At 46.5% G+C, this 15,058-nt stretch overlaps 1 protein-coding gene across 22 annotated transcripts in view; it reads left to right on the plus strand.

The window, feature by feature from the left end:
- The window catches only part of TRRAP (transformation/transcription domain associated protein), a 117,345-nt gene that overhangs the window by 53,857 nt on the left and 48,430 nt on the right, over window positions 1-15,058 (plus strand). For 9 of the 22 annotated variants that reach the window (XM_070567449.1, XM_070567458.1, XM_070567455.1 and 6 more), the window contains exons 32-46: window positions 523-576; window positions 706-726; window positions 2,358-2,477; window positions 2,703-2,822; window positions 3,232-3,396; window positions 3,491-3,672; window positions 3,905-4,103; window positions 4,529-4,657; window positions 6,793-7,059; window positions 8,395-8,601; window positions 9,502-9,660; window positions 9,757-9,888; window positions 11,222-11,332; window positions 12,770-12,916; window positions 14,572-14,785. In XM_070567449.1, the coding sequence (XP_070423550.1) occupies window positions 523-576; window positions 706-726; window positions 2,358-2,477; window positions 2,703-2,822; window positions 3,232-3,396; window positions 3,491-3,672; window positions 3,905-4,103; window positions 4,529-4,657; window positions 6,793-7,059; window positions 8,395-8,601; window positions 9,502-9,660; window positions 9,757-9,888; window positions 11,222-11,332; window positions 12,770-12,916; window positions 14,572-14,785 (2,227 nt within the window). The remainder of the gene's footprint in view (window positions 1-522; window positions 577-705; window positions 727-2,357; window positions 2,478-2,702; window positions 2,823-3,231; window positions 3,397-3,490; window positions 3,673-3,904; window positions 4,104-4,528; window positions 4,658-6,792; window positions 7,060-8,394; window positions 8,602-9,501; window positions 9,661-9,756; window positions 9,889-11,221; window positions 11,333-12,769; window positions 12,917-14,571; window positions 14,786-15,058) is intronic. The other 13 variants (XM_070567459.1, XM_070567465.1, XM_070567460.1 and 10 more) reach the window with 3 other exon arrangements.

Consider the following 15,058-nt stretch of genomic DNA (forward strand, 5'->3'; position numbering starts at 1 on the left):
CAGCTTCACTTCACCAGGTAACCCAGGTGTCTGGTGGGTGGTGTCAAGGCCTGTGGGTTGTTGTGAGTCTGGGGGCCTCGGACATACCTAATTGGTGGGGCTTAAGCCCCTAGTAGTAGTAGTCTTCTAACTGTAACTGGGAAAGAGAGGTTTTTTTTTAATGTCTCAGCACTGCACATAAAATCTTGAATTATTCTAAACAAAACAGTTTTTTCAATGTATTTGCATACAACAAGGTCTTACAATTTCTTTCCCTAGACAAGAAATCCAAAATTCCTGTTTTTTACATTTGGTTTAGGGAAGGGATACATTCTATTCAACACTCTGAGAAGGGCTGTTTGACGTCTGAAGGGTGGAAGGTGCATTTTTTGCTGTTGAGCATTTGTTAATTATTGTGTGCTTTCTGATAATTGTCTTTACTGTCTTGTTTACCCCAATTATCCTTACTGTGTATGAGTATATGGGACGTTTTTATGTCAATAACATAAATAGAAAAAAGATGATTTTCCTCCCCATCCTCAGGAAAGCATTTCAGAGTGCGGGAGATGTTCCTTGTCTCCATTCTGTCAGTTTGAGGTGAGAACAACCTATTAAAAGTCAGTTTATGACTTGCAATGTGAAGAACAGTTTATATTTTCTTTTCTTTTCTTTTCCTTTTACCTTTCTGTTGCCTTTTTTCATGCTGTAATTTTTGTTTTGGTTCAGCCTGCCATGGAAGGGGTAGAGGTGAGAATTTCAGTGGAGGCGCAGGAGGGGGTCGTTGTCGTCTTTGGTTTTGCTGTGACTTGTGGTTCTGTGATGGACAGAGTGCCTTGTGCCCTTGAGTGCGGTGAGCCGTATTGTCTGTCTGTGGCGGAGTTGTATCAGTACCATTGCTGTGAACTGTCCGGATGCCACGCATGTTTTCTATTAGGACGTTTTAAGCAAGATTCTAAGTTCTTTGGTTTTCTACATGTTAGAAGTGCCATATCGTAATACTATTTAAGATTCAGTTGGATGTTGCTATCATGATGTTCATATGAACTCATACATCTCAAAACCTCTTGAGAGGAAACTCCACAAAGAATATGTTAGACCAGCTAGAAATTGAGAGGAGTTACATTTTCTTTCCTATGACTGACTGCCTGCCTGCCTTGAATTTAAATCCGCATTGCCCCCTGCACCCAGTGTGCGTCTCTCCCCACTGCGGGAGACACAAACACAGTCAGACTCCGAGCTCTCCCTCTTCTGTAAAATGGGGATGGTAAGGTCTGTCATTCCTGTCTTCCGGAGGTGTCATGAAGACCACAAGAAGGCATTTCTTGACAGTGCTTTGAAAATGAGAGCCATTAGAAAAGTACCATTATTAGAATGTCATTCTAATTTGGGATGCAACCTGCTCTGTCTGAAGACTTAAAAACACCATAAAAGGAGCGCTCTGGAGGTGGGATGGGGCAACACTGAGCTAATTTTTCTCACTTCTTACCCATCTCACTGTTTCTCCTTTTGGTTTAAAGAGGCATTTTGAGAAGAATCTCAAATGCTGCTGCTGGGACGGGGTCCCAAGGACTGGTGTTATCATCCCCATTTTACCGTGCTCCGAGGGCCGGTGTCCGTGCACACCCTGAGCTGTCCAGTCCGGGCGTCTTCCCCGCCCTGCGGCCCTGGAGAGTTCCTTTGAATTACAGACACAAAACCGAGGAACTGAAACTGAATCCCACAGTTGGAATGACACTCAGAGCAGTTGACCACTGAGCTGCCAGCACATTAAGAAGGGCCAACTTCTTGCATTTCCCATTTTTCACATTCAGTATAGCGGTTTGTCAGCTTAGTTGACAAATACTCAGTTCCATGGTCAGTCATTTATTTATGTTGATCGTTAGTCTCCAGGGTAAATACTTGTGTTTTTTGAGGACTTTTTCTGTGCTAAGTTTTGAGGGCAAAGGAAGTCTCTGCCCTCCGAACTTAGTGTGTTGGGAAGACCCCATGATGTCACAGCCAAGTGAGGGAATCCTGACACGCTCAGGGCCACGGACATGAGCATCCCCTCCTCCGTGAGGGGCTGGCCTGGGCTGCCCATCAGGTCGCTGCCAACACTTGTCAGTGTACGTGGACACAAACACACAGTCACGTCAGGTACACGCTCAGCCCCGCTCCCCTCGTTGTCAGATGAAATCTGAAGGCCGAGGGCAGTTAGTTTCCTTAGGCCACAGCTGTCATCTGAGATTGGTAAGTTGTGGCTTTTTACATGTTAACCCTGCTTCCGTTGGCTAGCCTTGCGAATGTAGCTAGACCGTAGCAGGGTCTGTAGTAATTTTGATACCTCTAGCCAGCAAAATTAATTGGCCTATTTTCTGATTTCTGATTTTCTTCGTCAGGAAATGAAAATTTGTTCGGCAATCATAAACCTTTTTCATCTGATCCCGGCCGCGCCTCAGACCCTGGTGAAGCCTTTGTTAGAGGTCGTGATGAAGACGGAGCGGGCGATGCTGATAGAGGTGATGGGCAGGCTCGGGGCTGATGCTCCTTCTTCCTCCATCTGTCGCCTAGCATGTTTTTTCTTTGTTATAGTTTAGATGGATTAATACAACAGTATAAAGATGTTAGATTCTGCGATTTGCTCGTGGTTGTTAGTGGACTGCAGTTCTCAGGGAGAAATGCACACTCCTACCGTGTTAGGTTGGTGGACCCTGAGGAGATGGAGTTTTCGCCATGTTTTCTAGGCTGGCAGTCCGTTCAGAGAGCCTCTGATCAAGTTCCTGACGCGGCACCCCTCGCAGACGGTGGAGCTGTTCATGATGGAAGCAACGCTGAACGACCCCCAGTGGAGCAGGATGTTCATGGTGAGGGCGCAGGGGCCGGAGTCGGCGGCCCCGCCGTCTGTGTCAGCCAGCATGCTGTGCAATCTGAGACTCTGTCGCTGCTCAGTGCCGGCCTGTATTTTCCTCTAATGTATTTGACTATTAGGAACATCATTGCGTGTACGAAAAGTTCAAGTCCAAGAGCATCCCTCTCTATAGGGTTTTGGTGGTGGTAACAAATGAATGAGCTGCTAGGATTATAGAAATCGTTATCATGAAGTATGATTACTGTCTAAAAAGCACTTTTAAAACAGATGCTTACATAATTTTTTTTAATCCTGCCTAGAGAGATTTAGAAAGCACCTTAGAGTTTATATCATCTATATCTGTATCTATGTCACTTTATGAGTTTTGATTAGCTCAAAACAGCTTGTTTTTGTTTTGTTTTCAGAGTTTTTTAAAACACAAAGATGCCAGACCTCTGCGCGACGTGCTGGCAGCCAACCCCAACAGGTTCATCACGCTGCTGCTGCCTGGTGGCACGCAGACGGCCGTGCGCCCTGGCTCGCCCAGCACCAGCACCATGCGCCTGGACTTGCAGTTCCAGGCCGTGAAGGTAGCGTCTCTTCAGTGAACACCTAAAATCTTCAACTCCAGTTGAGGTGCAGAGAGAACCCTGTCAAATTCCCGAATTGTCTCTTCTTTGCCAGATCATAAGTATTATAGTGAAGAACGATGACTCCTGGCTGGCCAATCAGCATTCTCTGGTGAGCCAGTTGAGACGCGTGTGGGTGAGTGAAACCTTTCAAGAAAGACACCGGAAGGAGAACATGGCTGCCACAAACTGGAAGGAGCCCAAGCTGCTGGCCTACTGTCTGCTGAATTATTGCAAGTGGGTGCTTCTGTCGTCTTTGTGTCAAGTGACTTGTTCCATCCAGTAAGCTAAGCTGGAGCCTCTTTCCTAACTTGTGCATGGCTGTGGTTCATGGGGTGTGTGTAGTAGTCAAATTTGTTGTAGAGAAGGGACTGTATATAGCTTTGAGCTGTGTAAAAGGCAAGTCAGAGATGATACATGTTATCAAATTTGCCATAATCTAACCTGTTTCCTTTCTTTGACCCTTCAGGAGGAATTATGGAGATATAGAATTGTTGTTCCAGCTGCTCCGAGCCTTTACTGGTCGTTTTCTCTGCAACATGACATTCTTAAAAGAATATATGGAGGAAGAAATTCCCAAAAACTATAGCATTGCTCAAAAACGTGCCCTGTTTTTTCGCTTTGTGGACTTCAATGACCCCAGCTTCGGGGATGAACTGAAAGCCAAGGTGAGTCCCAGCATTATGCAGTAGAAGCCACGGGCATGGGAGCTAATTTTCTAGGGAACCGAGAGTACCGTTCATGTTCTGCTGTCTTGGTTGATACTTAAATAGTAGTCCCGACTGTTTATGAGGAAGATGCCATTGTTGAGAAAACTGAGGGAGAACCAGCGGTGAACCAGTCTTGAAAAGTAGTTTGCTAATTTCTTGTTTGTCGAAATGACTCGTTTGCAGTAAGAAGAGTAAACCAGGCCGACATCTCTTTTCTTCAGGTTTTTAACCTACCTTTGTAGTGGACCATCTGAACACAAGTCAGGATGATTATGTGCACCCATGGTGCAGTGTGACCAAGGTGGTGGTCCTGCCGACCTTGTTAAGGAAAGAAAGAGCATGGCTTCATTGTCCTTCTCCTTCATTTTTTAATTTTTTTGCAGGTTCTGCAGCATATCTTGAATCCTGCTTTCCTGTACAGCTTTGAGAAGGGGGAAGGAGAGCAGCTCCTAGGACCTCCCAATCCAGAAGGCGATAACCCAGAAAGCATCACCAGTGTGTTCATAACCAAGGTGGCATGACTAACAACGCATTGGCATGAAAAGGAGCCTGACATGTGAATGAGTGTGTGCGTGTGTGTGTGTGTGCACGTGCGTGTGCGTGCTCGTGTGTGTGTGAGAGAGGGAGAGAGAGAGAGAGACGGGTTCATTGAAGTAAGTTTATTTCCCTAAGGCTTTTAGTTTTCTTTTTGAAGATTGGCCCTGAGCTAACATCTACTGCCAATCTTGCTCTTTTTGTTTTCCCTCCCGAAAGCCCCCCAGTACATAGTTGTGTATCCTAGTTGTAGGTTCTTCTGGTTCCTTTATGTGGGATGCTGCCTCAGCGTGGCTTGCTGAGTGGGGCTAGGTCTGCGCCCAGGATCCGAACCAGCGAAACCCTGGGCGACCAAAGCGGAGCTCACAAACGGAACCATTCGGCCATGCGGCCGGCCCCAGGCTTTTAGTTTTCATGATTACATTAGTTTATAGCAGAACATTATATTATAATTGCTACTAGTGAATTTTTTAAGGCAGCCTCACTTTGGAATGAATTAACTTTTCTATATTAATAGATTCCAATGAAAAAGAATTTATCTCAATGAAAATTCAGATATCCAAGTTATTTTGTAAAAACCCCTATTGCTGGTCAATAGATTTGTGATGTTCTGTTTTCCTCTTTGGCTTTACAAAAGAATCTACTGAAAGCCAGTAAGTATATTGGACTCGATCCAGTTGCCCCTGTGACCCTATGTTGCTAAGTTAATGAAACATGGTTGTGGTGGTAGTAATGTCTGACGTTAGCTTAGGTTTTAAGGTCTCTGTGCGTTTTACGGTAGCGTTTCCAGCTTGCACTGGAAGGTCTCTTGAGTTAACATTTCCTTGTCGGTGCCCGCATTGTTTCTCGCAGTGCGTCAGCTGTCCTCTGCAGGCTGGGCTGCCGGCCCTCACTCGTGGGTGTCGTGTTTGCCTTGAGTGTCCTGTGTTCACGTTATTAGAGTGCTGTGAGCAGTTGGCATTCCATGTCTACAGTGTGGGCTCCAGGGGCTCTGGTAGAGGTGACCACCGAGTACACATCAACACTCTTTGGAAGGACACAGCTGCTTTTCTCGCCTGTTCTGTCCTGGGGTCTAGGCAGAGGGGACTGTTGTTCATGTTGGCAGCTTACGGGTCCTTAATAGTCTTTGTCCCTTAAGATGGACCTCCTTCCTGCAGTTTTGACCCCACCCCACCCTCTGGAGGGAATGAGAGCTGAGCCCAAGGGATTATTTTCCATCTGCATACTGCCCTTTACCTTATTCTGGGCGACTATGGGAGGTGGTGGCCCGCACGTGGCCCCTTCCCCAGTGCTGCCCTCCAGGCTGTGTCTTCTGGATTGGAGGCTGCTGGGGCAGCACAGATGAGGAGCTGGACTTGAAGCATTGGATGAGCAGAAATGGCCCTGGGCGGGCTGGAGACGCTGGGAGGGCCCCCTGGGAATCAGCAGATGCAGAGATAAGACGTAGGGGGCGAAAGGGACCCTGATGAAAGCGCAGTTGTGTTGGAGGACTTCAGTCTTTGAGACCTTCCCGTAGATGGAAATAGTTAGGCTACTTGGTTGAACTGAGTGGTACAGTGGATAGATTTGGTTCAATAGAGACAGTAGGCTGTTCCTTAAAGAATGTACTTTTTTTTCCTACAGCCACCAAACATACAAAAATCTATAAGATACTTGGTAACGTAGAAAACTATGACAAGTTTTTAAAAACAGAGATTTTTTTCCCAGGGTAACATTTTCTGATCATAAAACTGAAAAATAAGGCCTAGATAATGATAGCGGACCAGGAAAGAAAAATCTCAACTACGTGGAAGTTAAGAAGCTCAGTCCTGAATCATCTTGTGTCAAAGAGGACGACTTCCTTTTCCACCGCAAGCCCCTTCACCCACTGCATTCTGCCTTCTAAGTCTGACCTTTTTTTCAGCATTGAAATAAATTCAGTGAGTTTCTAAATCCATATGTAGGAAGGAAAATCGATGTGACGTCGACTGTGTCATTGTAAGACTTCAGGTATATATAGGGTTTGTGTGTGTGTGTATTTTTTGATAAAAGTTTAAACTTGCCATATGACCCGTAGTAGGTAACACAATTCAAAACCAGAACTGAGTTCCTTTCTGCTTCTCTTTCTCGGCAGGTCCTTGACCCGGAGAAGCAGGCGGACATGCTGGACTCCCTGAGGATTTACCTTCTGCAGTATGCCACGCTGCTGGTGGAGCACGCTCCCCACCACATCCACGACAACAACAAGAACCGCAACAGCAAGCTGCGCCGCCTCATGACTTTTGCATGGCCCTGCCTGCTCTCCAAGGCCTGTGTGGATCCCGCTTGCAAATATAGCGGACACTTGCTTCTGGCACACATCATTGCCAAGTTTGCAATACACAAGAAAATTGTCCTTCAGGTACTTTGCGAGGCTCCCTCCTGTCCACGTGACGTTCACATATATTTCTAACATGTACACATTGCTCCCTCGTACGATCACAACTTCCCCTTTCCTGTTGTCTTTTCCCAGTACCTTTTAAAAATGCGTGTCTGTGCCATCCTATAAACGCAGTGAGGCCTCTCGTGATTACTCCTTCTCTCCTTCCTCTCTGGTCACTGCCTTGCTCTCTCGTTCCTCTGCAGCCTTGCTTTTGAAACAACAAAATGCCTCCTTTGTCCACTCACGCTCCTTTACGCATTGCGTTCTGCCTTCCAGTCAGCTGTTCCGTTGACAATGTTTTGGTCAAGGGCCCAGCCCACTCCTTAGCTAAAGGGAGTAGGTACTTTTGAACCTTCGTCCTGTCAGCCCTCTGCTGCGTTGACGAGCTCAAGCATGTCTTCCTTGTGTCTCTCAGTGGGTTAGGCTTTGATGTCAGGCATCCCGGGGTTTGAGTTTCATTTCTTCCATGTACGCGTTCTGTGGCCCTTGGTGATTTAGTTTACTGTCTCCGTGCAAGAATTACAGGTAATGATACACTTAATTGCTCAGCCTTTCTGTCCTGTTAAGTGATTGCTGATAAGTGATCGCTTCTGTTCTATTTTGTGAGTCACTCCTCATTATTTTTCTCTGATCACTCCCTCTTGTGAACTTCTGTGGTGCCAAACCCCAGACCCAGATAAAGCCAGTGGCCTCTCAGATAGCACCTCCCACAGGTGCTTGAGATAGAAATAAAGTCTCTGATTGGCCTCGCTCTCCCCCAGTTGTCCCAGCCAGATAGCTGGGGGGCTGCCTGTGATGCCCTCTTGTTCTCCCCAGCGTCCAGGCGTGGGCAAGTCCTGTTGTTTCCAACACCCTTCCTGTCCCCACCATGCTCAGTAGCAATTGGGTGGTCTTTGTGTTCCCATGACCTTAATTAATTACATCAGGCCTTCGGCTCTCACTTGACCTCTTGCAAGACTGCCTCTGACAGTGGTCCTGTTCACTACATTCTCCATGCTGCCTGTACCTCAACTCATTTCCCACTACTTGTACTAGACACGCGATCCCTGCCCTGAAGGAGCTACGTCTTACTCATCTTTGTGTACTCCACCCTAGCCTAGCATGGCACAGAGTAGGTGCTCAGCAATATTAGAATGAACGTGTTCATTGATCAAAACTTAATGAAAGAGAAAGCAGCTAACTGCTTCCTAATAAGAGCGCCTTAGGAGTTTTTAAAAAATTGTTCTGCAAAAATACTCTGCCTTGGTTCTAAGTGATTTTTATCTTGTTTTTTAAAGCCTTCATTCTTATTTAAGAATCTCTTTCCCGTTTTAGGTTTTTCACAGTCTTCTCAAGGCCCATGCAATGGAAGCTCGAGCAATTGTGAGACAAGCGATGGCCATTTTGACTCCGGCAGTACCTGCCAGAATGGAGGATGGGCACCAGATGCTGACCCACTGGACAAGGAAGATCATCGTGGAGGAGGGACACACGGTCCCTCAGCTGGTTCATATTTTGCACTTGATAGTGCAGCATTTTAAGGTTTGTGGAAATGCTGTAGATGGGGGTGTAATGCGTTTTCAGGCATCTGCTTTGAACTTGTGCCTCTTTCATTTTCTGCAATAAGGTGGTCATTCATCTTCTAGTAAAGGTATTTCTGGTCCATTGATTACTACATGTATGTGTGTGTGCACGTGTGTGTGTGTGTGTGTGTGTGACTTTATCAGCATGGGAGTTGCTGTAGTTTAGAGACTGTGTCTCAGGTGTGTGCTTGTTTCTGTCTAAGACTGCGTTTTTCTTGTAACTGCTCAGCGGACAGTGAATGCAGGTGAGTTGTTACTTTGGGAGCTCATCATTGTTAACTTTCGATTTTGATAACGTGTCTTGAAAATTTGTTCATGTCACTGGCACCTCCTCTAGCCAAATCACCCACTTTGTTGGATTTATTCATATGTAAATATTTCTCGTAGTTTTGGGTAGAGGAGAAAGGATTGAGTTGAAAGCTAATTCTTTTACAGACAGCTCTTTCAGAATTGGGAATTTTCTTCTTGGTATGGCTAAATTTTTATGACATCAAGTCTAAAGTTTGATCCATGTGACTAGACCTGACTAAGGAGAATTCAGTTTCAATATTTTTTTAAACATGGTACTAAAAGGCCAAAATATACTTAACCGGGGTGGGGTGGGTGATAAACACACATACACTTACATAGGACAGTGAGAATTTCCTTGCTTCAGTTACAATTCAGAATTCTTGAGCAGGAATTTGGGTCGTGTGTGTGTTGGGGCCAAGGTGGGTAGGGGGTAAGTTGGGTAGGGGGTGTGTGTGTGTGTGCGTGTATGTATGGGTATATTTGTGTGTGTGCGTGTTCATGTGCATATGTGTGTGTGTGTCCCGGAATCACGGTGCAGCATCCCCATGTGACACTGGCCCCCCCGCAGGTGTACTACCCGGTGCGCCATCACTTGGTGCAGCACATGGTCAGCGCCATGCAGAGGTTGGGCTTCACACCCAGCGTCACCATTGAGCAAAGGAGGCTGGCCGTGGACCTGTCTGAAGTCGTCATCAAGTGGGAGTTGCAGAGGATCAAGGACCAGCAGGTAGGGGTGTTGACCCTCTCGTGTTGTCCCTGGTTGTGTTCCCTATACTCCTCCCTAGAAATCAGTCAAATCAAATGTGTGTGCGTGTTTTTTAAGCCGGATTCAGATATGGACCCAAATTCCAGTGGAGAGGGAGTCACCTCTGTCACATCCATTAAAAGAGGCCTGTCGGTGGACTCCGCGCAGGAGGTGAAGCGCTTTCGGACGGCCACGGGAGCCATCAGCGCGGTAAGGCCGTGTGCACGCGCCGGCGGGCTTGCTTTCACGGGTTCTGCGCTTCCTCGTGGAAGTTCGTTCATTTAGTCAAACTTTGAATGTGGGTTCAGTGCCCAGCACCGTGCCAGAGGAACAACCGGGAGAGGCTGCGCTCCACAGATAGAAACATGTTCCTCGCTAGAGGTGCTTCCCAAGTTAGCAGACACCCTTTCCTGTGCGCCCACTTAAAGCCACAGAGTTCCCATGGTAATTGTTAATGCCATGCAGAAAGGCATCAAGAGAAACTCTTTGAGGTAAAAAAATTAATTGAGAACATGCTCCCATGTTGTGTTCAGTTTTTACGAAGACAGTGTGTCCTGTTTTGTTTGGAGGGCGGCCGCCAAGAGAGCCCTGGGGTGCTCACTCTCCTCACCCCTTGCGGAGGTGGCGGCCCTGTCACTCTGTATGCCTAAGTTGAACTCTCCCCCGACCCCTCGCCATTCCTCGAGAATATGCGGCTCCTGGTCCACCCTGTGCTCACCTTAGAACCCTGGAGCCCTCTGCAATTTATCCCTTTACTCCTCTCCACACTTCTTGTGGAGAGCAAGCCCTGTCACCCAGCCACCAATACCACCTGCCTCTCTCATCGCCGCCCTCACCATCGTGGTCCAAGCCCCACCGCCTCGCCCGGATTCCTGACACTGCCTCCCAGTTCTTCACTCCTTCCGCTTTTATCCGTCTTTGATACATTTTTCACAAAGCAGAGTACCAAAAAACTTTCTTTTCAAAATGTAAGTTGGGGAAGCTGGGTGAAGGGTACATGGACTTCTGTACTGTTTTTGTAACTTCTTGTGAATGTTATCATTTCAAAATCAAAACTTTGAAAACCATGAGGTCTTTGACCTCACCAAGCCCTCCCCTTGACCATGGCCTCTCAGGCCTGCGTGACCTGGCCCTGTGGGTGGCCTCCTGTCCCTGTGCCTTGTGCACGATGCTGCAGCCACACAGGCCTTTCCTCTGCTTCAGATGTGCCCCAGCTTCTCTGCTCACTCAGGACGTGTCCACTGGCACTTGTCCTCACCTGGAGCAGCCTTCTCTCTCTCCTCTCTCCTCGTGGTGGCTGCCTCTCAGGCTGACGAGCTACTTTGATGTCACCCTTTAACTTCCTGGAGCACACCCCCTTTCCATCTTGAGCACATGACCCGTTACTTTGTTTACTCCTTGTCTGCGGAGGCCGCCCCTGCCTCTGGTGTCCCTGGCGCCCAGAGTCGTGTCAGCCCCTGAGAGGACTGGTACTGTTAGCTGGCTGCACGGTCAGCGCCCTGTGGGGAATGCGCTCTTGAGCTGCTCCTCCTGCCTGTTCTAGGTGTTCGGGAGGAGCCAGTCGCTGCCTGGAGCAGACTCCCTCCTGTCCAAGCCCATCGATAAGCAGCACACAGACACCGTTGTGAACTTCCTCATCCGAGTGGCCTGTCAGGTGCGGCATCCTGAGTGTCTTAACGTTAGGGATTCTTCAGAACGAGTACTACTTAGTAGACTCCAGAAGATTATCTGTGACAGTTTAGTCAAAAAAGACATAGACTAGGGGCTGGCCCCGTGGCCGAGTGGTTAAGTTAGCGCGCTCCGCTGCAGGCGGCCCAGTGTTTCGTCGGTTCAAATCCTGGGCGCGGACATGGCACTGCTCGTCAGACCACGCTGAGGCAGCGTCCCACATGCCACAACTAGAGGAACCCACAACGGAGAATACACAACTATGTACCGGGGGGCTTTGGGGAGAAAAAGGAAAAAATAAAATCTTTAAAAAAAAAAAAAAAAAAGACATAGACTGGCCCGCCCGGTGGCACAATAGTTAAGTTCTCATGCTCCACTTTGGTGGCCTGGAGTTTGCTGGTTCAGATCCCTGGCATGGACCTACACATCACTTATATGTGGCAGGCGTCCAACGTATAAAATAGAGGAAGACGGGCACGGGTGTTAGCTCAGGGCCAGTCTTCCTCAGCAAAAAGAGGAGAATTGGCAGCAAATGTTAGCCGAGGGCTAGTCTTCCTCAGGAGGAAAAAAAAAAAGACAAGGTCTGAGAACTAGTTTAGTCACTTTTGTACCAAATTCCATTGATTTCCTGAAATGCTAGTATTTCTGAAATCTGCCTGTGTCTTATAATTGATATGACTTTTTAAAAACATTTTTTCTTTTAGCAGTTATAAATTAACCATGTATCTTATGATTAGAAGCATCTTGGCTTTGGCAAAACATGGTAGTTCTGTTATCTTGGGTAAATTATTTAACTTCCAAATTACCTCTCTCATAAAGGTTCTGGGGTGATGCAACCTACATAAATTATATACAACATTTAGTGATTTAAATGCTTTATAACTTGTGTTTACTTACCATTCAAATCAAAATGTATTCTCATTGGAGTTCTTGGGAATCCATTTCTGAAAATTTTCATTTTTATATTTCAAAAAACGTTGTAAATGAAATTTTCATAAGTATCTTTTTTAATTTGGGAATCTTAAGCTTTTATAATTACTGAACAAAATAGTGTATTTTGCAATACTATTGAGGATTTCCAAGTACTTAAAAGAATCTGAACTGTTCATGCAGTACTTTCTTGTGTGCCGCAGTGTGCCAGGCACAGCCTGGGGGTCCAGTGGGCAGGACCTCAGGCCCTGCTCTCGGGGAGTCTCCTGGCTAGGAGTGCCACACAAATCACACAAATGAGTGCAGACTGACCCACTGCAAGGGCGGGGGCTCCAGTGACCCAGAGACGCTGAGTCGAGTCAGGTGGGAGAGGAGGTGGCCGCGACAGGGAGAGCTGGGATACGAGGGCGTGGGGCACAGGCGAGCAGCAGTGTCGCAAGAATGACTGTAAACACGTACACAGCGAAATGTGGGCTTGAACGTGAATTTCCAGGTTAACGACAATACCAACACGGCGGGGTCTCCTGGGGAGGTGCTGTCTCGTCGCTGTGTCACTCTCCTGAAGACCGCCTTGCGACCGGACATGTGGTCCAAGTCCGAGCTCAAACTGCAGTGGTTCGACAAGCTGCTGATGAGCGTGGTGAGTGTGCGGGTCTGCCGCTCTCTCCTGGGCCCGGGGCTGGGCCGCCGAACCCCATTGTCCCTTCTCTTAGCCAGTCATGGCCCCTCACTTCATCTTCAGGCAACTGGTAAGGAGGAGGGAGTGTCACTCTTGGAAATGGGTTTGAAACTTCAGCTCTACTCCCAGCCCCAACTACAGTTAGGTGTTTTGAAAACATAGTTCTCTTGCTTTTCAAAGTCTCATTTCTTAAACTGACTTATTGGCTAGCTTAGTGTAAACCTTTTTAATTGACTTACGCAACATCCTTTAAAATAAACTTGAATTTTTAAAACAGATGAACATGTAACTTGTTATTGAGCACCGTATAGTCAGGTATCAAATAGCCCCAAATGCTGATTATTTCCTGGGGTTTTTTGTTTTGTTTCTGTAAAAACCACGATACTGGGGCCGGCCCGGTGGCGCAGCGGTTAAGTGCGCACGTTCTGCTTTGGTGGCCCGGGGTTCGCCGGTCCCCATCCCGGGTGTGGACATGGCACCACTTGGCAAGCCATGCTGTGGCAGGCGTCCCACATATAAAGTAGAGGAAGATGGGCACGGATGTTAGCTCAGGGCCAGGCTTCCTCAGCAAAAAGAGGAGGATTGGCAGTAGTTAGCTCAGGGCTAATACTCCTCAAAATAAAAAAAAAAAATGATACTATGATTTTCTGATGATCCTATAAGTTTCTGGAGGTTGGAAACCTATTGTAAGCATTTATTTTGCATTGCAAAAACTAACATTGTTGCTTAAGTTTTTTGAAAGGTTCCAAAGCTTACCTGTGCTATGAAAACAGTGGGATTGGGCTCCCTAAATCTGCTGCACATGCTTGGGGTCTAGTTTGGTGCCTAATGTCTCAATTTTCTGCGGGTTTCCTTTCTCTTTTTCGCTTTGAAAGGTCAAATTACTTGCTGGTCAAGTGCAGGCACAGTTGAATCAAGCTTGGCTATAAGTGGACAGCCTCTGTCACTTATCAGGCTGACATTTTCTTAAAGCAATGTGCCGTGCTCACAGGGAGCTTCACCTTTTTCCCATAATCCATAGTAAGTGAGAGATTTTGCCTCAGAACCCAGTGCATATGCATGGCGCATATACCAGGCACCTGTGTGTCTAAGCCACAGAAACAAAAGTTTCATGAAGCACTACTTAGCTTTACTACAAACCATGCACTCTGTTTTCTATTTCATTCAGTTTTTTCTTTTTTTAATGCTGGTATCATCTATTAGATTGATTTCATGATACACAATTTCAAAGATACTTTCTTTCAGAACGGTATTTGTATTTTAACCAAAAAGATGAAAGAAGACTAGCAAAATTCATTGCAGTAATTGCCTTTTTAGACCAGATTTTAGTGATTTTCACAATTTTAGTATTGAATATTAATAATTTTCATGAGCTTTTAAAAAGACTAAATATTTAAAGCAAATTTATTAAAAGAATCGTTATGAAATCCTGTATTAATAAAACATGGTGGTCACATGTTTTTAGATGTATTATATGTTCATTCTTCAGTAGTTTTTTACCTCGTTTCCAAATACCTAATGGCACATTGTTTTAAATTTTGCCAGATTTACGTTTCTGTAATTCAGTGCACTGGAGTCTTTATTTCATCTGGTGTGGCCCGTGTTCTCTTTTCCAGGAGCAGCCTAATCAAGTTAACTACGGAAATATTTGCACGGGACTGGAGGTGCTGAGTTTCCTGCTGACTGTTCTCCAGTCTCCCGCCATCCTCAGTAGCTTCAAACCCCTGCAGCGTGGAGTCGCGGCCTGTATGACGTGTGGGAACACCAAAGTCTTGCGAGCGGTCCACAGCCTCCTCTCACGGCTGATGAGCATTTTCCCCACAGAGCCGAGTATGTGACCTTCTCCACCGGTGCCTTGCTTTCCGAGGGGATGGGTGGGCACAAAGCTTGTTGTCTGAGTGTGCTCATCCTCCAGTCACTATGTTGAGCGTTTTGTCATCCCACTTTCCTTTGTACTTTCAGCCTTTCTTTAAAAAAAAAATTTGACATAAGAACTTAATGGCAGTAGCCATCGCGTTATGTTTTTGTCTGCTTTGGAAATGCACTTCTTCATCAGCTAAACGTTGCTGTTCCCTTGGCGTATTTAAAGGGAAGTTAGGTCAA

The sequence above is a fragment of the Equus przewalskii genome, chromosome 12 (genome assembly GCF_037783145.1).
Source record: "Equus przewalskii isolate Varuska chromosome 12, EquPr2, whole genome shotgun sequence".
NCBI classification, from domain to species: domain Eukaryota; kingdom Metazoa; phylum Chordata; class Mammalia; order Perissodactyla; family Equidae; genus Equus; species Equus przewalskii.